The following is a 23767-nucleotide window of genomic DNA, read 5'->3' as shown; positions in this document are numbered from 1 at the left end:
AGTGGGGTGGCCAAAGACTTAAATGGCCACCAATGGTGGTCACTTGATGGTTGATATGGTTGGAACAGCTAGTAGGAAGAAACACAAGTCAGATACAAAGCGCATTGGTGTCGCAACAGAATCAAAGGTCAAAGAACATCATGCTATACCTCCCGAGAGCAGGCCTCCATCTGCCCCTGAGTAGACAGAGCCAGTCCTGCTATGGGAAGCCTAACCCTTGTCCTACCACCATTGTCTGCCTTGATGTGGCTGGGGACTGAGGTTCTAGAAGGTTGAATATCACTGCCAGGCTCAAAGAGGCCACCAAGTCATTGCACTGTCTCCATGTGGGAACCGCAAGAATGAGTCTGGACACAGCTGAATATAACTCCAAGTCCACCAGCTGAGGTGCAATGCTCTCACTCTTTGCAAGGCAGTTCAGCCCTAGTGCAGGAGGTCAGCCTGAGCAACTATGGTCTAGTTAACTCGTTGGGGTTCATAGCTGTGTAATGAGATCAAAAGCAGCTGATTAAAATCATGGGAAGAAAATATTCAAGGACAGCCTCAAGTGGCCATTTCAGTTCTTAAGAGTGAAGAAATAGCCATTCTAGGATGGAAAATATACTTGTAAAGAGTAGATGAGTTGTGTTATTATCCATTTACTGTCTGCCTCCTTTCTCTAGAGCTTTTGAGATTCCCCTGAGATATAAAAGTCCACATTCGATTCTTTGAAGAATGCCTTGTTCGATATCCACAAGCAGGGCAAGTAGCTCTCCTTATTGTACAAAGCTGTCCACGAAGCCTGAAGGATAAAAAGGCTGCACGTCTTGAGGGAAAGGCAGGCTGTGTGTGTGCGTGCATCTTGGGTGCAGTGTATGCTCAGGTGCAGGGGCAGATCTGAGTAGGTTACATGCACAAGTTCAAGCGGCCTGTGCATTTACAGGCCTCTCCTGCATGGACAGCCTGTCTGGGAATGATAACCCCGGGTCCTGAAGTGGAAACATAAGATACCTACCACGACTGGTTGTAGATACAGGGCGCCACCAATCTAGAAAGAAAATGAAGTAATTTTAGGACTTTACTGGATGACTTTTCATTCTGTGCTCGTTAGTTGGTAAGGAAAGGTCAATTCTATGCCTTCCTGATGTACTTCTCAGAGTCTGAACAATTCCACTTTACACTGTGAATGGCCGGATGGCCTGGAGTATGGCGCTAGTAGTTCCCAACATACTCAGCACTGACTATCTGCACCATGGAGTAGAGAACACTTTGGGGATGATTCTCTCAACAGGAAAGAATTCTGGAACACACAAGCACTGGAAGGAGTCCTGTTGGTGCCTATTTCTCATATGCTCCCAATTCTGAATTGAATATTTACTTTGATCTGAATTGAACAGATAGGACCAAACAGCCTTCCACTGCAGACTTAGGACAAACCCGGGCAGCAGGCAGGTGCAGGAGACTAAGATGGGCCAGTAGTGGTAACTAAGTAGGAGTCAAGGATCTGGTGACTCAGCTGGTGGTAACCGTAGTGAACACCAGGGTACCGCAAGAGAGGAGCCTGGTCCTCTCTTCCAACTTCTGGAAACACTAGAGTTGAATTCCAGACAGGAATCATGCTGGGCTGGGCACAGCTACTCACCTGTCGTGGTAGGAGGGCTTCCTGTAGATGCTGCAAAGAAAGAGGACACATCATCAGTCTCTGTGAACGATGTGCAGGAAGAAGCTTCCCAGGGTCAAGACAAACAGAAATTCTGAAGGACCGTCCTCACAGGCACAGGAAAGACTTTCTGGGAGTGGTCCTGGGGGCAGAGCTGTAATCTACACCTCAGGGGCAGGATTTCACAAAGAACAGTGTTGAAGGATTTGAACTCAAAAGCTTTATGCCCTCTCACTCTCGGTTGCTCTACGGGTTTCCTTTTTTTTTTCTTTATTTTCTTTTTTTTTTATTTTTATTTTTTATGATAGTCACACAGAGAAAGAGAGAGAGAGAGAGAGAGGGAGAGAGAGAGAGAGGCAGAGACATAGGCAGAGGGAGAAGCAGGCTCCATGCACCGGGAGCCCGACGTGGGATTCGATCCCGAGTCTCCAGGATCGCGCCCTGGGCCAAAGGCAGGTGCTAAACCACTGCACCACCCAATGATCCCTCTACGGGTTTCCTTATAGGAGGTGCTGAGGTCCATACCTCAACTTGAGGTACGCCAGGATGACGGGTGATGCAGGTTCCTGTCTAGCTATGAGGGAAACCCCTGCCCTTTGGTGAAATCAAGAAGATGATAGAACATTGAAAGGAATAGTTTAGACAAATTAACAAACAAAACCAGAGGGCAAATATCGTGAGGACCCACCTGAGCAGATGACACTTGCATCCTCAAAGTGCTTGCAGTTGTGAGAGTTCCAGCCATTGTGGGGGCAGTTCCACAGATAGGACTCCTGCCCGGAGCAGCCCACATTGTCCAGGACAATTGGGCCCAAGCCCTGACCAAAGCGGGCATTTCCTGGGGCCGAGGTGGCCCAGCCACAGCCCAGCTGCCTGCAGACCACATTGGCATCATTGGTGTCCCAGCTGTCGTCGCACACCGTGCCCCACGAGCGTCTGTACAGGACCTCCACACGGCCCTGACACCGGTCACCTCCGTTCACAAGCCTCAGGGCCAACCCCGAATTGGTCCCTACAGGAGACAGGAAAACTGTCTTTCTCTGTGTACTCAAAGGAAGAACTGCTGCATTCTGAGTGCAGGATAATTCTTTCAAGGTCCAGATGCCCTGGAAACGATTAGTGTTCCCCAGCAACGGGACCCTCTGAAACCTTCTCATCATCATTCCAACTCAAGGGGACACTTGATGGTACCCCAGATTGTCAATTGATTTAGGAGTATTCATTATTGGTTGCCCACAAAGTGAGATTGAGAGAGTTTTTCCGAGGAATCATGACAGTGGCTCCTCCTCACCCTGTCTCCTTGCACCTGTGTGTGCTGTGCAAGTCTCCTGCTCTGCTAGTTTTTCTGGGTCAAAAACATTTGCATAAGCCAGATCCTTTCACATCTCTCAGCCTGACATGTTCTTTTCTACTTTAGAAACCTTTACTCCTTGTAGATCTTGACTCATAGACAACTGAGGGGATTCTCACAAAGAACTGGAAGAAAGAGTCAGGGGCATTGAGAGTCAACCTGGAGCCAGTTGTAAATCCCTGTATCGATAGCACCTGCATTTCTTAGCAGCCTCTCATCGCTCGGCCGCTCTCCATGCTGCATTGGATATACAGTGTTGCAAGCCCTGAACATTGAGGAGGATCCAGCCTGCCGAGATGTCTCCTTAAGGGACATCAGTTCTCCCATGGCCCATTCTCCCACTCTGCTTGTCAGCCCAGACAGCACTTTGATAAAGCTCTTGCCACCCATGTCCAGTTCTCTAACCCGGAGGCAAGTGTCTCTTGGGACACTTGGAAAAGACTAGATGAATAATCATGGAATGATGGGAAAAAATGGGAAAATTTTAATCCCACGCCTGCTAAAGACCTTCCTGTTAGAGACTCAGTGAATGGGAACCACAAAATGTGCCCACAAGGTCCTTAAGAAGCAATAATTCACCCCGAATGGAGAGAAAAAGATGGATGGGAAGAGAGAAACATTCCAAGTGGGGTGCCCAAAGACTTAAAGGGCTGGATGGTTGATATGGTTGGAACAGCTAGTAGAAAGAAACACAAGTCAGATACAAAGCGCACTGGTGTCGCAACAGAATCAAAGGTCAAAGAACATCATGTTATATCTCCCCAGAGCAGGCCTCCATGTGCTCCTGAGTAGACAGACCCAGTACTGCCATAATCCCTCAGTCCTGAGGGAGCCTAACACTTGTCCTACTGCCATTGTGTGTCTTTATGTGGCTGGGACCTAGGTTCCAGCAGGTTGAATATCACTGCCAGGCTCAAAAGAGGCCACCAAGTCGTTGCACTGTCTCCATGTGGGAACTGCAAGAATGAGTGTGGACACAGCTGAACATAACTCCAAGTCCACCAGCTCAGGTGCAATGCTCTCACTCTTTGCAAGGCAAAAGTGACTAGTGCCCTAGTGCCCTAGTGCAGGAGATCAGCCTGTGCAACTGGGGTCTAGCTAACTCGTTGGAGTCCATAAGTGTGTAATGAGATCAAAGGCAGCCGATTAAAATGATGGGAAGAAATATTCAAGGACAGCCTCAAGTGGCCATTTCAGTTCTTAAGAGTGAAGAAATAGCCATTCCAGGGTGAAAAATTTACTTGTAAAGAGTAGATGAATTGTGTTATTATCAATTTACTGTCAGCCTCCTTTCTCTAGAGTTTTGAGATTCCCCTGAGACATAAAAGTCTACATTCGATTCTTTGAAGAATGCCTTGTTCGATCTCGAAAAGCAGGGCAAGTATCTCCCCTTATTGAAACAAAGTTATCCATGAAGCCTGAAGGATAAAAAGGCTGCACGTCTTGAGGGAAAGGCAGGCTGTGTGTGTGCGTGCATCTTGGGTGCAGTGTATGGTGGGGCAGATCTGAGTAGGTTACATGCACAAGTTCAAGCAGCCTGTGCATTTACAGGCCTCGACTGCATGGCCAGCCTGTCTGGGGATGATAACCCCGGGTCCTGAAATGGAAACATAAGATACCTACCACGACTGGTTGTAGATACAGGGCGCCACCAATCTAGAAAGAAAATGAAGTAATTTTAGGACTTTACTGGATAACTTTTCATTCTGTGCTCGTTAGTTGGTAAGGAAAGGTCAATTCTATGCCTTCCTGATGTACTTCTCTGAGTCTGGACAATTCCACTTTACACTGTGAATGGCCCAGATGGCCTGGAGTATGGCGCTAGTAGTTCCCAACACACTCGGCACTGACTATCTGCACCGTGGGGTAGAGAACACATTGGGGATGATTCTCTCAACAGGAAAGAATTCTGGAACACACAAGCACTGGAAGGAGTCCTGTTGGTGCCTATTTCTCAGATGCTCCCAATTCGGAATTGAATATTTACTTTGATCTGAATTGAACAGATAGGACCAAACAGCCTTCCACTGCAGACTTAGGACAAACCCGGGCAGCAGGCAGGTGCAGGAGACTAAGATGGGCCAGTAGTGGTAACTAAGTAGGAGTCAAGGATCTGGTGACTCAGCTGGTGGTAACCGTAGTGAATGCCAGGGTACCGCAAGAGAGGAGCCTGGTCCTCTCTTCCAACTTCTGGAAACACTAGAGTTGAATTGCAGACAGGAATCATGCTGGGCTGGGCACAGCTACTCACCTGTCGTGGTAGGAGGGCTTCCTGTAGATGCTGCAAAGAAAGAGGACACATCATCAGTCTCTGTGAACGATGTGCAGAAAGAAGCTTCCCAGGGTCAAGACAAACAGAAATTCTGAAGGACCGTCCTCACAGGCACAGGAAAGACTTTCTGGGAGTGGTCCTGGGGGAAGAGCTGTAAACTACACCTCAGGGGCAGGATTTCACAAAAAACAGTGTTGAAAGATTTGAACTCAAAAGCTTTATGCCCTCTCACGCTCGGTTGCTCTACGGGTTTCCTTAAAGGAGGTGCTGAGGTCCATACCTCAACCTGAGGTACACCAGGATGACGGGTGATGCAGGTTCCTGTCAAGCTATGAGGGAAACCCCTGCCCTTCAGTGAAATCAAGAAGATGATAGAACATTGAAAGGAATAGTTTGTCTAGACAAATTAACAAACAAAACCAGAGAGCAAATTTCGTGAGGACCCACCTGAGCAGATGACACTTGCGTCCTCAGAGTGCCTGCAGTTGTGCGAGTTCCAGCCATTGTGGCTGCAGCTCCACAGATAAGACTCATGCCCAGAGCAGCGCACATCGTCTAGCACAATGGGGCCCGAGCCCTGACCAAAGCGGGCATTTCCTGGGGCCGAGGTGGCCCAGCCACAGCCCAGCTGCCTGCAGACCACGTTGCCATCATTGGTGTCCCAGTTGTCGTCGCACACGGTGCCCCATGAGCCTCTGTACAGGACCTCCACGCGGCCCTGACACCGGTCACCTCCATTCACCAGCCTCAGGGCCAACCCTGCATCGGTCCCTAACAGGAGATAGGAAAACTGTCTTTCTCTGTGTTCTCAAATGAAGAACTCCTGCATTCTCAGGGCAGGATAATTTTTTTTTTAGTGTACGTACCCTTGGTATGATTAATGTTCCCCAGCAACGCGACCCTCTGAAACCTTCTCATCATCAGTCCAACTCAAGGGGCCACTTGATACTACCTCTGAGTATGAATTGACTTAAGAGTATTCACTGTTGGTTGCCCACAACCTTAGGATTTGAATTCTTGAGCCTGGCCATGCCATGACGTGGGGAAAGGCAGAAACCAGTAGCCTGATCTATGCCAGTGAGACTGCCTTGAACACAAGCTTTATGCCCAGAGAAACGGCCCTGCTGCCCCAAGGTGCTGTCCTAGGTTCTAGCGTTCAGAGTGTCTATCTTCACCCCACCGTGGTATATCACGGACTCTGTTCCAGGCCCCAAAGCTTGTTCTGTAGGATCCTTTGTTGATGTTGACTTGCTCCTGTTCTCTCAAGGCCCAAACATCTATTGAATCTAACAATCCTCATTCATGACAACAGGCAGGAGTACCTGTCACGGTCATGTTGCTCTGCATACTTAGAGCTACCCAGGCCTCCTGGAGACAGAAAGCCAACAAAACTTGGCAGCATTAGGTCAGCTTGTGGGTAGGCCTTTTGGCACACTTAGCACCATAGCAGACATCATGATTCCTCAGTGTCCCCCAGACTCTGCCTTCTCTACCCATGAATAGGTCTAGGGCACTGACCATATGTGATACTCAGGCCTTCAAGCTTCTATAAAATGAGGTCCCAACTCTTCACAGAAGATGGATGGATGTGATGAGCCCAAGAATAGATGCCCACCATCAGTAGTCATGATGGAAATGCAAATCCTAACCAAAGCAAGAAACTATCCCTGCCCATTTGCATCACAACAGTAAATGAGACAAAAGAAGAAGTGTTGATGAGGATACAGAGACAGTAAAATCCTCAGATGCTGTTGGACTTGTGCCCAGAGCATCCCACGTTCCCCAGGACAATTTTGGCCCTGAACAAAGCAGGCATTTCCGGGAACTAAAGTGGGCCACTCACAGCCCAGGCACCTGCAGACCACATTTGCATCATTGGTGTGCCAGCTCACATTGCACACGGTGCCCAACGAGACTCTGTACAGGACCTTTCGTGGCAGTGACACCGGTCACCTCTGTTCACCAGCCTCAGGGCCAACCCCAAATCAGTCCTACCAGACGAAAGGAAAACTGTCTTTCTCTCTGTTCTCGTAAGAACTCCTGCATTCTGAATGCAGGATAGTTCTTTCAGGGCCCAGAAGCCCTGGGTAAGATTAGTGTTCCCAGCAATGGACCCTTGAAACTTTCTCATCATCATTCCAGCTCAAGAGGTACTTGATGGTACTTCTGAGTGTCAGTTGACATAGGAGTATTCATTGTTGGTTGCCCACAAAGTGAGATTGAGAGATTTTTTCCGAGGCGTCATGACAGTGGCTCATCTGCACCCAGCCTCCTTGCACCTGTGTGTGTTGTGCAAGTCTCCTGTTCTGCTAGCTTTTCTGGGTCAAAAACGTATACATAAGCCAGATCCTTTCACATCTCCCAGCCTGACATGTTCTTTTCTATTTTAGAAACCTTTGCTCCTTGTCGATCTTGACTCATAGACGACTGAGGGGATTCTCACAAAGAACTTGGAAGAAAGAGTCAGGGGTATTGAGGGTCAACATAGAGCCAGCTGTATATCCTTTTATCTAGAGCACCTGCATCTCTTAGCAGCCTCCCATTGCTCGGCCTCTCTCCATGCTGCATTGGATATACAGTGTTGCAAGCCCTGAACACTGAGGAGGATCCAGCCTGCCGTTATGTCTCCTTAAGAGACATCAGTACTCTCCATGGTCCATTCTCCCACTCTGCTTGTCAGCCCAGACAGCATTTCAGATGAAGCTCTTGCCACCCATGTCCAGTTCTCTAAACCTGCAGGCAAGTGTCTCTTGGGACACTTGGAAAAGACTAGATGAATAATCATGGAATGATGGGAAAAAATGGGAAAATTTGAATACCTACTAAAGACCTCCCTGTTAGAGACTCAGTGACTGGGAACCACAAAATGTGCCCACAAGGTCCTTAAGAAGCAATGATTCACCCCGAATGGAGAGAAAACGGATGGATGGGAAGAGAGAAACATTCCAAGTGGGGTGCCCAAAGACTTAAAGGGCTGGATGGTTGATATGGTTGGAACAGCTAGTAGAAAGAAACACAAGTCAGATACAAAGCGCATTGGTGTCGCACCAGAATCAAAGGTCAAAGAACATCATGCTGTATCTCCTCAGAGCAGGCCTCCATGTGCTCCTGAGTAGACAGACCCAGTACTGCCATAAACTCTCAGTCCTGAGGGAGCCTAACACTTGTCCTACTGCCATTGCGTGTCTTTATGTGGCTGGGACCTAGGTTCCAGCAGGTTGAATATCACTGCCAGGCTCAAAAGAGGCCACCAAGTCGTTGCACTGTCTGCAAGATTGCACTGGAACTGCACTGGAACTGCAAGATTGAGTGTGGACACAGCTGAACATAACTCCAAGTCCACCAGCTCAGGTGCAATGCTCTCACTCTTTGCAAGGCAAAAGTGACTAGTGCCCTAGTGCCCTAGTGCAGGAGGTCAGCCTGTGTAACTGGGTCTAGCTAACTCGTTGGGGGTCATAACTGTGTAATGAGATGAAAGGCAGCTGATTAAAATGATGGGAAGAAATATTCAAGGACAGCCTCAAGTGGCCATTTCAGTTCTTAAGAGTGAAGAAATAGCCATTCCAGGGTGAAAAATTTACTTGTAAAGAGTAGATGAGTTGTGTTATTATCCATTTACTGTCTGCCTCCTTTCTCTAGAGCTTTTGAGATTCCCCTGATACATAAAAGTCTACATTCGATTCTTTGAAGAATACCTTGTTCGATCTCGAAAAGCAGGGCAAGTAGCTCTCCTTATTGAAACAAAGTTATCCACGAAGGCTGAAGGATAAAAAGGCTGCACGTCTTGAGGGAAAGGCAGGCTGTGTGTGTGCGTGCATCTTGGGTGCAGTGTATGGTGGGGCAGATCTGAGTAGGTTACATGCACAAGTTCAAGCGGCCTGTGCATTTACAGGCCTCTCCTGCATGGCCAGCCTGTCTGGGGATGATAACCCCGTGTCCTGAAGTGGAAACATAAGATACCTACCACGACTGGTTGTAGATACAGGGCGCCACCAATCTAGAAAGAAAATGAAGTAATTTTAGGACTTTACTGGATAACTTTTCATTCTGTGTTCGTTAGATGGTAAGGAAAGGTCAATTCTATGCCTTCCTGATGTACTTCTCAGAGTCTGGACAATTCCACTTTACACTGTGAATGGCCCAGATGGCCTGGAGTATGGCGCTAGTAGTTCCCAACATACTCGGCACTGACTATCTGCACCGTGGGGTAGAGAACATGTTGGGGATGACTCTCCCAACAGGAAAGAATTCTGGAACACACAAGCACTGGAAGGAGTCCTGTTGGTGCCTATTTCTCAGATGCTCCCAATTCTGACTTGAATATTTCCTTTCATCTGAAATGAAGAGAGGGGACCAACAGCATTTCCACTGTAAAATCTCTAGTCAAAACCGGGCAACACATCTACTTTGGACTGAGCACAGTGGAGGTCCATGGAGAAGGGCCTGGGAGTGCTTGCAAGCATATGTTCTCATGTTAGCCCACACTCGGAATGTAGAAATTTGTTAGCAATTTTTTTTTAATTCGTCTTTCCACTAATATGGTACCAGACCTTTCTTCCTCTGTGACCTCCCAGTGGTGACTCAGTGCTTGTGCCCCATCTGTCTTTGGAGGGGCCGCACTGAGATAGTATGGAAGTGCTGAATCACGATATTGTACACCTGAAATGAATATGCCACTGTAGGTCCTACATTGGAATTAAAATTAAATAAATACTTAAAAGTAGTTTTAAAAAGTTTTAGAATCACAACAGGCCTCTTATCAGCAACTGTGTAGATCTAAAAAGAAGAAGTGACATCTTTCAATTGCTCATAGAAAATAATGTGTCATCCTAGAATTCTGTCCCCTGTGAAAATAGTTTTTGAAATGAAGGGCAAAATAATGACTTTTTCAGACAAAACGGGCCTTGAGGATTGATTATCAGCAGACCTGTACTATAAAAAATGACAAAGGACAGTCTTAAAGCAGAACAAATAAGAGGGTGAGAGAAATACAGGTTTACATAAAGAAATGAAGATTTCCAGGAATAGTTGATGTGCAGGGCAATATAAATTTAATATTTAATCACTTTAAAAATTGACCTTTTAAGGCAAATATAGTTCTAAGGTATTGTGTTTGTAGCACATGTGAAGCTAAATGTATGATGGCAATAGAACAAAAGATATGCAAGAACAGTTGGGAGAATGCTGTCTTCAGGTTGTTATATGTAATGTTTCATGGTATTATTTGAAAGTAAATATATCATAGCCAAATTGCTGAAAATCCAAGGAATCACAAAGGCAGACAGGGAAAAAGGAAACAGCATATAGAGAGAAACAAAATAAGGTAGAGCAATTTAAAAGCAAGGAATTAGAAATATAAACTTCACATATCATTTGAGGTAGTATGTAGTGGGTGTGACCATGAAGACCCCATAGATAAATTCATGAGTATTGGTCTTATTCTGGTTCTCCAGATGGATCATGGCTTCATGGGTGTTGGTGTACAGGTGTTTGGTCTACTATGCTCCATAGGTTTGCCAGAAATGTAAACACATTCTTTTGTATGTATTAAATATTCAAAGTTTTGAAGCCATTTAATGTCATGTCTTCCACCAAGAAAATGTAGTCTGTATCCAGAAAAGTAGGTTCTGAGGTGAAGAGTGATTCTACTTGCTGAAAAAAAAAATACCCTGAATTCCCTATCTTAGGCTGCAAGCTTCTGGTTACAGATTCATTAAAGGTAGTCCTAACATTGGTGACTTTTAAAAATCAAGTGTCCTTGGGACTGGAAGTCACAGTGTCTTTGGTGATGCTCTAAAAAACTATGTGCAGTTTTCAGTAAATTATCAGTTGTGTCTAACACCGAGGGCTCATCACATCATGTGATCCAAAATTAATGATGTACTATATGTTGGCCAATTAAATTTAAATTAAAAAAAAAATAATAGGAAAAAAAAAACCGGGCAACAGAAAGGGGTGGGGGACCCAGATGGGCCTGGACCCTCAACGAATTAGGAGTCAAGGATCTGGGGACTCAGCTGGTGGTAACCGTAGGGAATACCAGGGTCTCACAAGGGAAGACCCTGGGGCTCTTTTTCACTTCTACAAACACGAGAGTTGAATTCCAGACAAGATACATGCTGGGCTGGACACAGCTACTCACCTGGCGTAGTAGGAGGAACTCCTGTAGATCCTGCAAAGAAAGAGAACACAACATCAGAATCATGTGCAGAAAGAAGCTTCCCAGGCTCAGGACAAACAGAAATTCTGAAGGTCCGTCCGCACTAGCACAAGAAAGACTTTCTGGGAGTGGTCGTGGGGGCAGAGCTGTAAACTACACCTCAGGGGCAGGATTTCACAAAGAACAGTATTGAAGGATTTGAACTCAAAAGCTATATGCCCTCTCACACTCAGTTGCTCTGTGGGTTTCCTTAAAGAAGGTGCTGAGGTCCATACCTCAACCTGAGGTACGCCAGGATGACGGGTGACGCAGGTTCCTGTCAAGCTATGAGAGAAACCCCTGCCCTTTGGCGAAATCAGGAAGATGATAGAACATTGAAAGGAATAGTTTGTCTAGACAAATTAACAAACAAAACCAGAGGGCAAATTTCGTGAGGACCCACCTGAGCAGATGACACTTGCGTCCTCAGAGTGCCTGCAGTTGTGCGAGTTCCAGCCATTGTGGCTGCAGCTCCACAGATAAGACTCATGCCCAGAGCAGCGCACATCATCTAGCACAATGGGGCCCGAGCCCTGACCAAAGCGGGCATTTCCTGGGGCCGAGGTGGCCCAGCCACAGCCCAACTGCCTGCAGACCACGTTGCCATCATTGGTGTCCCAGCTGTCGTCGCACACGGTGCCCCACGAGCCTCTGTACAGGACCTCCACACGGCCCTGACACCGGTCACCTCCATTCACCAGCCTCAGGGCCAACCCGGAATCGGTCCCTACCAGGAGACAGGAAAATTGTCTTTCACTGTGTTCTCGAAAGAAGAACTCCTTCATTCTCAGGGCAGGGTAATTCTTTCCGGGCCCAGGTGCCCTGGGTATGATTAATGTTCCCCAGCAACGGGACCCTCTGAAACCTTCTCATCATCAGTCCAACTCAAGGGGCCACTTGATGCCACCCGTGAGGGTCAATTGACTTAGGAGTGTTCACTGTTGGTTCCCCAAAAATTAGGATTTGAATTCTTGAGCCTGCCCTGCCATGCTGTGGGGGAAGGCAGAAACCAGTAGCCTGATCTATGCCACTGAGACTACTTTGAACACAAGCTTTATGCCCAGAGAAACGGCCCTGCTGCCCCAAGGTGCTGTCCTAGGTTCTAGCGTTCAGAGTGTCTATCTTCACCCCACTGTGGTATATCACGGACTCTGTTCCAGGCCCCAAAGCTTGTTCTGTAGGATCCTTTGTTGATGTTGACTTGCTCCTGTTCTCTCAAGGCCCAGACATCTACTGAATCTAACAATCCTCATTCATGACAACAGGCAGGAGTACCTGTCACGGTCATGTTGCTCTGCATTCTTAGAGCTACCCAGGCCTCCTGGAGACAGAAAGCCAACAAAACTTGCCTCATTAGGTCAGCTTGTGGGAAGGCCTTTTGGCACACTTAGCACCGTAGCAGACATCATGATTCCTCAGTGTCCCCCGGACCCTGCCTTCTCTACCCATGAGCAGGTCTAGGGCACTGACCATATGTGATACTCAGGCCTTCAAGCTTCTATAAAATGAGGTCCCAACTCTTCACAGAAGATGGATAGATGTGACGAGCCCAAGAATAGAGGCCCACCATCAGTAGTCATGATGGAAATGCAAATCCTAACCAAAGCAAGAAAGTACGTCTGCTTATTGTATCACAACAGTAAATGAGACAAAAGAAGAAGTGTTGATGAGGATACAGAGACAGTAAAATCCTCAGATGCTGTTGGACTTGTGCCCAGAGCAGCCCACGTTGTCCAGGAAAATCGGGCCCTAGCCCTGACCAAAGCAGGCATTTCCAGGGGCCAAAGTGGGCCAGCCATAGCCCAGCCACCTGCAGACCACGTTGGCATCTTGGTGTGCCAGCTGTTTTTGCGCACAGTGACCCACGAGCCTCTGTACAGTACCTTTCGTGGCACTGACACCGGTCACCTCTGTTCACCGGCCTCCAGGCCGATCCCAAGGGAAAAAAATGGGAAAATTTGAATCCCACACCTACTTAAGACCTGCCTGTTAGAGACTCAGTGACTGGGAACCACAAAATGTGCCCACAAGGTCCTTAAGAAGCAATGATTCATCCAAATGGAGAGAAAACAGATGGTTGAGAAGAAGAGAAACATTCCAAGTGGGGTGCCCAAAGACTTAAATGGCTGGATGGTTGATATGGTTGGAACAGCTAGTAGAAAGAAACACAAGTCAGATACAAAGCGAATTGGTGTCGCAACAGAATCAAAGGTCAAAGAACATCATGCTGTGTCTCCCCTGAGCAGGCCTCCATGAGCTCCAGAGTAGACAGAGCCAGTACTGCCAAATCCCTCAGTCCTGAGGGAGCCTAACACTTGTCCTATTGCCATTGCGTGTCTTTATGTGGCTGGGAACTGAGGTTCCGGCAGGTTGAATATCACTGCCAGGCTCAAAAGAGGCCACCAAGTCATTGCACTGTCTCCATGTGGGAACTGCAAGAATGAGTGTGGACACAGCTGAACATAACTCCAAGTCCACCAGCTCAGGTGCAATGCTCTCACTCTTTGCAAGGCAAAAGTGACTAGTGCCCTAGTGCCCTAGTGCCCTAGTGCAGGAGGTCAGCCTGTGCAACTGGGGTCTAGCTAACTCGTTGGAGTCCATAAGTGTGTAATGAGATCACAGGCAGCCGATTAATATGATGGGAAGAAATATTCAAGGACGGCCTCAAGTGGCCATTTCAGTTCTTAAGAGTGAAGAAATAGCCATTCTAGGATGGAAAATTTACTTGTAAAGAGTAGATGAGTTGTGTTATTATCCATTTACTGTCTGCCTCCCTTCTCTCAGAGCTTTTGAGATTCCTCGAGATATAGAAGTCTACATTCGATTCTTTGAAGAATGCCTTGTTCAATCTAGACAGGCAGGGCAAGTAGCTCTCCTTATGGAACAAAGTTTTCCACGAAGCCTGAAGGATAAAAAGGCTGCACGTCTTGAGGGAAAGGCAGGCTGTGTGTGTGCGTGCATCTTGGGTGCAGTGTATGGTGGGGCAGATCTGCATAGGTTACATGCACAAGTTCAAGCGGCCTGTGCATTTACAGGCCTCTACTGCATGGACAGCCTGTCTGGGGATGATAACCCCGTGTCCTGAGTGGAAACATAAGATACCTACCACGAGTGGTTGTAGATACAGGGCGCCACCAATCTAGAAAGAAAATGAAGTAATTTTAGGACTTTACTGGGTAACTCTTCGTTCTGTGCTCGTTAGTTGGTAGGAAAGGTCAATTCTATGCCTTCCTGATGTACTTCTCAGAGTCTGGACAATTCCACTTTACACTGTGAATGGCCCAGATGGCCTGGAGTATGGCGCTAGTAGTTCCCAACATACTCGGCACTGACTATCTGAACCATGGAGTAGAGAACACTTTGGGGATGACTCTCCAACAGGAAAGAATTCTGGAACACACAAGCACTGGAAGGAGTCCTGTTGGTGCCTATTTCTCAAATGCTCCATATTCTGAATTGAATATTTACTTTCTTTTTTTTTATAAATTTATTTTTTATGGTGTTCAATTTGCCAACATATAGAATAACACCCAGTGCTCATCCTGTCAGAGCCCACCTCAGTGCCCGTCACCCAGTCTCCGCCATCCCCTACCCACCTCCCCTTCTATCAGCCCTAGTTCGTTTCCCACAGTTAGGAGTCATTCATGTTCTGTCTCCCTTTCTGATATTTCCCACTTATTTTTTCTCCTTTCACCTTATTCCCTTTCACTACTTTCATCTGAATTGAAGAGAGGGGACCAACAGCATTTCCACTGTAAAATCTCTAATCAAAACCGGGCAACAGAAGGGGTGGGGGATCCAGATGGGCCTGGAGTTTCAACTAAGTAGGAGTCAATGTTCTGGGGATTCAGCTGCTGGTCATGGTAGCAAACACCAGAGTCCCGCAAGAGAAGAGAAGAGAAGAGTTCTCTTTCAATCTAGAAATACGAGAGTTGAATTCCAGACAAGATACATGCGGGGCTGGGCACAGCTACTCACCTGGCGTAGTTGGAGGGATTCCTGTAGATGCTGCAAAGAAAGAGGACACATTATCAGTCTCCGTGAACAATGTGCAGAAAGAAGCTTCCCAGGCTCAGGACAAACAGAAATTCTGAAGGTCCGTCCTCACTAGCACAAGAAAGACTTTCTGGGAGCGGTCATGGGGGCAGAGCTGGAAACTATACCTCAGGGGCAGGATTTCACAAAGAACAGTGTTGAAGGATTTGAACTCAAAAGCTTTACGCCCTCTCACACTCAGTTGCTCTGTGGGTTTCCTTGAAGAAGGTGCTGAGGTCCATACCTCAACCTGAGGTACGCCAGGATGACGGGTGATGCAGGTTCCTGTCAAGCTATGAGGGAAACCCCTGCCCTTCGGTGAAATCAGGAAGATGATAGAACATTGAAAGGAATAGTTTGTCTAGACAAATTAACAACCAAAACCAGAGAGCAAATTTCGTGAGGACCCACCTGAGCAGATGACACTTGCGTCCTCAGAGTGCCTGCAGTTGTGCGAGTTCCAGCCATTGTGGCTGCAGCTCCACAGATAAGACTCATGCCCGGAGCAGCGCACATCATCTAGCACAATGGGGCCCGAGCCCTGACCAAAGCGGGCATTTCCTGGGGCCGAGGTGGCCCAGCCACAGCCCAGCTGCCTGCAGACCACGTTGCCATCATTGGTGTCCCAGCTGTCGTCACACACAGTGCCCCACGAGCCTCTGTACAGGACCTCCACGCGGCCCTCACACCGGTCACCTCCGTTCACCAGCCTCAGGGCCAACCTCGAGTCGGTCCCTACCAGGAGACAGGAAAATTGTCTTTCACTGTGTTCTCGAACGAAGAACTCCTGCATTCTCAGGGCAGGGTAATTCTTTCCGGGCCCAGGTGCCCTGGGTATGATTAATGTTCCCCAGCAACGGGACCCTCTGAAACCTTCTCATCATCAGTCCAACTCAAGGGGCCACTTGATGCTACCCGTGAGTGTCAATTGACTTAGGAGTGTCCACTGTTGGTTGACCACAAACTTAGGATTTGAATTCTTGAGCCTGGCCCTGCCTGCCGTGGGGGAAAGTCAGTAACCAGTAGCCTGATCTATGCCACTGAGACTACTTTGAACACAAGCTTTATGCCCAGAGAAACGGCCCTGTTGCCCCAAGGTGCTGTCCTGGGTTCTAGCTTCAGAGTGTCTATCTTCACCCCACTGTGGTATATCACGGACTCTGTTCCAGGCCCCAAAGCTTGTTCTGTAGGATCCTTTGTTGATGTTGACTTGCTCCTGTTCTCTCAAGGCCCAGACATCTACTGAATCTAACAATCCTCATTCATGACAACAGGCAGGAGTACCTGTCATGGTCATGTTGCTCTGCATACTTAGAGCTACCCAGGCCTCCTGGAGACAGAAAGCCAACAAAACTTGGCAGCATTGGGTCAGCTTGTGGATAGGCCTTTTGGCACCGTTAGCACCATAGCAGACATCATGATTCCTCAGTGTCCCCCGGACCCTGCCTTCTCTACCCATGAGCAGGTCTAGGGCACTGACCATATGTGATACTCAGGCCTTCAAGCTTCTATAAAATGAGGTCCCAACTCTTCACAGAAGATGGATAGATGTGACAAGCCCATGAATAGATGCTCACCATCAGTAGTCATGATGGAAATGCAAATCCTAACCAAAGCAAGATAGTATCCCTGCCCACTGGTAGGAGTTCTGTTGGTGCATATTTCTCAAAGGATCCCAATTCTGACTTGAATATTTGGTGTCATCTGAAATGAAGAGAGGGGACCAAGAACCTCCCACTGCAGACTTATTAACTAACTCTGGCAGCAGAGAGGGGCAGAGGATCCATATGGGCCAGTAGTCTCAACTCAGTAGGAGCCAACTTCTTGGGTCTAACTCCCGTGTGGATCACAGTAGCAAAAAATAGAATCCTCCAAGAGAAGAGCCTAGTCCTCTCTTCCGACTTCTAGAAACATCAGAGTTGAATTCCAGACATTAATCATGCTGGTCTGGGTTAGCTACTCACCTGTTGTAGTAGGAGGGATTCCTGTAGATGCTGCAAAGAAAGAGGACACATCATCAGTCTGTGTGAATGATGTGCAGGTGAAGCCTCTTAGGTCCAGACAAACTGAAATGCTGAGGGACTGTCCCCACTAGAACTAAGAAAGACTTTCTGGGGGTTGTCCTGAGGAGCAGAGTTATAAAATATCTTCAGGCGCTGGATTCCTCAAAAAACAGTGTTGCAGGAATTTGATGTAGATACCTGTATGTTCATCCACACATGGCTACTCCATGGGCACTTTAAGTAGATACTGTGGTCCTCCCATTAAACTGAGGTACACCAGGATGATGCAGGTTCCTGTCAAGCTATGAGGGAAACCCCTGCCCTTCAGTGATGCTCAGTAATATGAGAGAAGAGGGAAAGAAAGGAGTTTTTCCTAGAAAAAAAATAACACACAACAGAAGGCCAATATCATGAAGACCCACCTGAGCAGATGACACTTGCGTCCTCAGAGTGCCTGCAGTTGTGCGAGTTCCAGCCATTGTGGCTGCAGCTCCACAGATAAGACTCGTGCCCGGAGCAGCGCACATCGTCTAGCACAATGGGGCCCGAGCCCTGACCAAAGCGGGCATTTCCTGGGGCCGAGGTGGCCCAGCCACAGCCCAGCTGCCTGCAGACCACGTTGGCATCATTGGTGTCCCAGCTGTCGTCGCACACGGTGCCCCACGAGCCTCTGTACAGGACCTCCACACGGCCCTGACACCGGTCACCTCCGTTCACCAGCCTCAGGGCCAACCCCGAATCGGTCCCTACCAGGAGACAGGAAGATTGTCTTTCTTTGTGTTCTCGAACGAGGAACTCCTGCCTTCTGAGTGCAGGATAATTTCTTGAGGGGCCCGTGCTGTGGGTTCAATTAATGTTTCCTAGCAACAGGACACTCTGAGTCTTGTTCATCATCATCATCCTCAAGGGGCTATTTGATGGTACCTTTTAGTTCAGCTGACTTATGCATGTTACTACGTGTTGCACAAAATATCAGGAGATGAAATCCTGAGACTGGTCCCACGATGCAAGGGAGAATATAAGAAGCCAGTAGTCTGATACAGTAGCACAGAGACCACCCTGAACACCGTCTTCAGTCCCAGTAATTATTCTGGTCACCAAGAAGGAACTGTCCTAGGCCCTAGTGATCAGAGAGTCTACCTTCACTAGATGGTCCTATATTACAGACCTGAGGACTAGGCTTATTCTTAAGAATTCTTTTCTGCTGACCACTTGTGCTATTCTCCAAGCCCCAAGCTTGTACTAAAACTTAACAATCCTCCAATTATCAAGGAGATGGGCAATAGTAACTGTCACTCACTCAGTAGTGCACACATAGCACTGCCTAGAACTCTAGAGAGCAGAGTATTAATAAAACATGCTAGCAATAGGCCTCCTAGCAGGAGGGCATTTGTGAACTTCAGGAGACCACACATCACATTTCTTCAGTGTCCTTCTCCCAAGGACCCTGCCTTCTCTCCACCATGAGCTGGGCACGGGCACTGACCCTGGTCTGGTCCTCAGGATAGTAGGGGTCTATAAAATGAGGACTCCACTCTATAAAGAAGAAAGACACATGCAGCAACCAAGTGAACACACCTCCACCATTAGTATCCCTCCAGGAAATGAAAATCCTAAACACAGTGAATAAGGACCTCCCACCCACTAGATGACTACAATAGAAGAGACTGACGAAGATGTGGAGAAACCAGAACCCTCCAATGTTGCCAAACTAAATTGGTACAGCTGCTATGCTAAACTCCTCCGTGTTTCCCCCAAACTCAAAGACAAAATCATCATATGAACTTCAGTTCCACTCCTAATATCCACCCGGAGGAGTTGGAAGAAGGTGTGTGACAAAAATCATGGGCACAGAAGTTCCCAGGAAGACTATTCAAAATAGCGGCCGAAACTCTCCACTTCATCTGCCCATGAACAGATTAATGGGATCATAATGTGGGTGGGGATGCCTGCTGCCAAAGTTGACACACCTCTTCATGATTAAACCTGAGAGAATCTGCTGGTGGAAAGAAGCCAGTCACAAAAAGCCACATGTGGCTACCTCCATTCATAGGAAATGTCCAGAATATGCAAATCCAGACAAAGAAGGCAACCAGTTGAAAGCCTGGAGGGTAGGAATTGTGACTAGTTCAGAGCATGGGATATTGATTAAAGTGATAAGAAATTCTGGAACCACTTAATTGATGCTTGTAGCAGTCAGTAGACTAAAAGGGGCTCATCTGCACAGTAAAATAGCAAATTTTATATTAGGAAAAATTGCACATCCTGATAGAGCACTAAAGTATTAATTATTTGGACTTTTCTCCAGTGCTGGGGCTCTGAATCCATGATCCCAGTCTCACTGGAGGGTGCACTTAGCATGAGTTGAAACACCTACTATCTCCAAGGAAGACAAGCAACCAGGCATAGGGACTGTTCAGGCCCTATCAGTTCCTCCATGCACATTACACTGTCGACTCAAACCCTGACACTGGACCAGAGGCCAGCTCAAGAGCAGAGGCCAACATGGGCTGCACGCATAGAGGGACAAGGCTCTGTGTGGGGGCTCTGGAAGCCAGGGCTGCACGCAGAGGGTATTAGGAAAGGGCCAAGTTCCAAAAAGGCAGTATTCTCTTCATGTCTCTAATCTCTTGCACTGATTTTGTTGTAGACAAACTATCCTTTCTATGAAACACACCAGTCAAAACTTCTTTCCATGAGGTTCAAGTAGGGCCTAGAGCCAACTCCTCTCCATTTCCATGGGGGAATATGAAGGTGGGCATATGCACCCTGACCAACCCATCAGACACAGGAACATGATTCTATTGAAGCAGGTATTGCCAAACACACTACCTAACGTCCTTACAGGAAATGTCACCCAGCCCTCTGAGCACAAGCAGACTCCTTCTCCTATGACACAGGGGCTTGGGGTTGGCAACTGCCTCTCACATTCAGAAAGCAAAGCAAGGGTGAAGCCCGTCCATATAAGAAACAGGGGGGAGAAGAAAATCTGGCGGCAGAGGGTCATGAAACATCCACACCTGAAGTTCCTGAAGGTACACCTGCTCTAAACATCTTAAATGTGAGTGACTTTGAAATAATAGTTCTCTGCTAGGATAAGAGAAGCCAAGATGGTTTCCTCTATAACTTACTGATACATCTCCAAACTGGAGGTTGGCTGATAATAATCACGTTTGGATAAAGGACGCCCCTCCCAGAGGACCAGGGGGTGAGGTCAGATGCCAAACTCAGGATTTCAGAATTTCACTGAAACCAGTTGAGTACTGGGAGAATTTGCATACTTTTCAGGATCTGCAGGATGCTTGCCCTAGGGAGTTGTATCCCACCAAACTTCAGAGAAACACAAAGCAGGATGAGAAAGGATTAGAAACTTCTGTATCCCAGTGTTCCTGGGGGTATATCTGATCTAAATATCTTACATGTGAGAGCCATTGAGTTGAGATCTCTGCTAGCTTTAGAGGAGCTGAACTGGGTTCTTGTCAATTGCAAACAAAAACGTCATGACTGACATATCCCCAAACTGGTAGGAGACTGGAAAAATAATTCTAGTGGCTAAAGGGAACCCACACACACACCGGATGGGGAGGTGAGGTCAGACACTACACTCAACAATCTGGAGTTTCATCCAGTCTGGTTGACTATGGTGTGAATCTGGATACTTAGGCAGGCACTGAGGATGCTGACCATAGGGAGTTGTACACCACCGATATGCAGAGAAACACAAAGCAGGGTTAGAATGGTTGGAAATAGAACCAAGCGTGGCATAAGTGATGAGTCAGTGGGACAGGGACAGTGGGTCTGGTGAGTTCTGCTAGCTAGAGGGGAAAGGGGGAATCATGAGAGTTTTTGGCAGGCATCATGACACTTGCACACCTGCATCCTGCTCCCTTCCAACTGGGGGGCGGGGGCGCTGTGAGACCCTCCTGCTCTGCTACCTTTTCTGGTACAAAGACTTTGTGTACATCAGCCAGATCCCTCCACATCTCTCAGCCTGACATGTCCCTTGTCCCTTAGAAACTTTTGCCACTTCTCTATCTTGACTCATAGATGACGCAGGAGATCCTCACAGGAATCTTGGAAGAAAGAGTCAGGAGCATTCAGGGTCAACATGGAGCCAGCTGTGTATCCCTGTATCTAGAGCACCTTCTTCTCATAGTGGTCTCAAATCCCTGGGGCTCTGTCCCTACCACTTTGGATATACACATTGGATTGTGATGAATCTGAGGGTGATACAAATGCTGAACATTGGGAAGGGTCCAGCCTGCACTGACAGCTCTCTATGAAGACATCAGTGCTCCCCATGGCTCATTCTCCTACTCTGCTGTCTCCCCAGACAGCATTTCATGTGAAATTCTTAGCATCAATGCCTGGTTCTCTGAATTGGTAGGCAACAGTCTCTTGGGATGCTCGGAAAGGAATAGATTAAAACTCATGGATGATGGGAAAATAGGGCCATTTGAATCCCATGTCTACATAAGAGCTGCCTATAGAGACTCAGTGACTGGGAACCACAAAATGTGCCCACAAGGCCCTCAAGGAGCAATGGTTCACGCAAAATGGAGAGAAAGGGGATGGATGGGAAAGGAGAAAAGAAACATTCCAAATACGGTGGCCAAAGACCTACCTGGCTGGATGGTTGATTCAGTTGGAGTAGCTATGAGAAAGAAACACAAGTCAGACACAAAGCACATGGGTGTTGCAACGGAATCAAAGATCACAGAACATCATCGTATCTATCCGTCCTGAGATCAAGCCTCCATGTGCTCCTGAGTAGACAGAGCCATGGCCTGCCATAACCTCTCAGTCCTGGGGGAGCCTAATCCTATGTCCTACCGCCATTGTCTGCCTCAATGTGGCTGAGGACTAAAGATCCAGCAGGTTGAATATCACTGCCAGGCTCAAAACAGGCCACCAAAGTCATTGCACTATCTCCATGTGGGAACAGCAAGAATGAGTTTGGACACAGCCTGAAATAGCTCCAAGTCCACCAGCTCAGGGGCAATGGTCTCACTCTTTACAGGTAGTTTGGTCCTGGTAGGGGGTCAGGCCCAGCAACAGGGAACCAGCTAACTAGTTGGGGGTCTAGCTCTGTAATGAGATCAAAGGCAGCCAATTAAGTTGATGGGAAGAAAACATTCAAGGACATCCACAAGTGGCCATTTCTGTTCTTAGGCGTGAAGGAAAGCTGTTGAGCAATAGCCATTCCAGGATGGAAAATTTACTTGTAAAGGGTTGATTAGTTGTGAAATTATCCATTTACTGTCTGCCTCCCTTCTCTCAGAACTTTTGTGGTAACCCAAGTAATATCTTCGATTTCTTTAAAAACAGGAGAAGTAGATCTCTTTATTGAAACAAAAGTTACCCACGAGGCAGGAAGGATAAAAAGGCTCCATGTCTCAAGAGAGAGGCAGCCTGTGTGTGTGCATTTATCTTGGGTGCAGTGTATGGTGGGCCAGGTCTGTGTAGCTTACATGCACAAGGTCAAGCGGCCTGTGCATTTCCAGGCCTCTACTACATGGACAGCCTATCTGGGGATGATAACCCCGTGTCCTTAGATGGAAACATATGATACCTACCATGAGTGGTTGTAGATGAAGGGAGCCACCAATCTAAAAAGAAAATGAAGTAATTTCAGGACTTTACTGGAAACGTTTTCACTCTGTGCTCATTAGTTTGGTAAGGAAAGGTCAATTCTATCTTTTCCTGATGAACTTCTCAGAGTCTGGGCGATTCCACTTTATGCTGTGGATGGGCCAGATGGCCTGGAGTATGGCGCTAGTACTTCCCAGCATACTCGGCACTGAGTGGAATTTCCACTGTGTGGTAGAAAACACTTTAAGGATGCCTCTCTCAACATGAAGGAATTCAGGAACACACAAGCACTGGTAGGAGTTCTGTTGGTGCGTATTTCTCAGACGACCCCAATTCTGACTTGAGCATTTACTTTATCTGCTATGAACAGAGGGGATCAAAAGCTCTTCCACTACAGACTTATGAGTAAACCCTCAGAGCAGAGAGGGGCAGAGGATACAGATGGGCCAGTTGTCTCAACTTAGGAGCCAACACCCTGGGGACTTAGTTGCTGGTCACTGTAGCAAATACCAGAGTCCTCCAAGGGAGAGCCTCGTCCTCTCTTCCAACTTCTAGAAACATGAGAGTCAAATATCAGACATGATTCATGCTGGGCTGGGTACAGCTACTCACCTGTCGTATTGGGAGGGTTTCCAGTAGATGCTGCAAAGTAAGAGGACACATCATCAGTCTCTGT

The 23767-nt window shown here is 47.4% G+C and overlaps 1 protein-coding gene across 8 annotated transcripts in view; it reads right to left on the bottom strand.

Moving 5' to 3' along the window:
* Positions 1–23767, bottom strand: part of DMBT1 (deleted in malignant brain tumors 1) — a 93064-nt gene that overhangs the window by 22568 nt on the left and 46729 nt on the right. For all 8 annotated transcript variants that reach the window (XM_072740297.1, XM_072740300.1, XM_072740301.1 and 5 more), the window contains 17 exons: positions 23704–23733; positions 23076–23108; positions 22124–22153; positions 17922–18245; positions 17461–17490; positions 15908–16231; positions 15440–15469; positions 14568–14600; positions 11865–12188; positions 11405–11434; positions 9227–9259; positions 5710–6033; positions 5242–5271; positions 4614–4646; positions 2328–2651; positions 1622–1651; positions 995–1027 (listed from right to left, as the gene is read on the bottom strand). In XM_072740297.1, the coding sequence (XP_072596398.1) occupies positions 995–1027; positions 1622–1651; positions 2328–2651; positions 4614–4646; positions 5242–5271; positions 5710–6033; positions 9227–9259; positions 11405–11434; positions 11865–12188; positions 14568–14600; positions 15440–15469; positions 15908–16231; positions 17461–17490; positions 17922–18245; positions 22124–22153; positions 23076–23108; positions 23704–23733 (1995 nt within the window). The remainder of the gene's footprint in view (positions 1–994; positions 1028–1621; positions 1652–2327; positions 2652–4613; positions 4647–5241; positions 5272–5709; positions 6034–9226; positions 9260–11404; positions 11435–11864; positions 12189–14567; positions 14601–15439; positions 15470–15907; positions 16232–17460; positions 17491–17921; positions 18246–22123; positions 22154–23075; positions 23109–23703; positions 23734–23767) is intronic.

This window comes from Vulpes vulpes, chromosome 15 (assembly GCF_048418805.1).
Source record: "Vulpes vulpes isolate BD-2025 chromosome 15, VulVul3, whole genome shotgun sequence".
Classification (NCBI taxonomy): domain Eukaryota; kingdom Metazoa; phylum Chordata; class Mammalia; order Carnivora; family Canidae; genus Vulpes; species Vulpes vulpes.
Note: the sequence above shows the minus strand (reverse complement) of the source record. Positions and strands in the feature narration are given on the sequence as shown.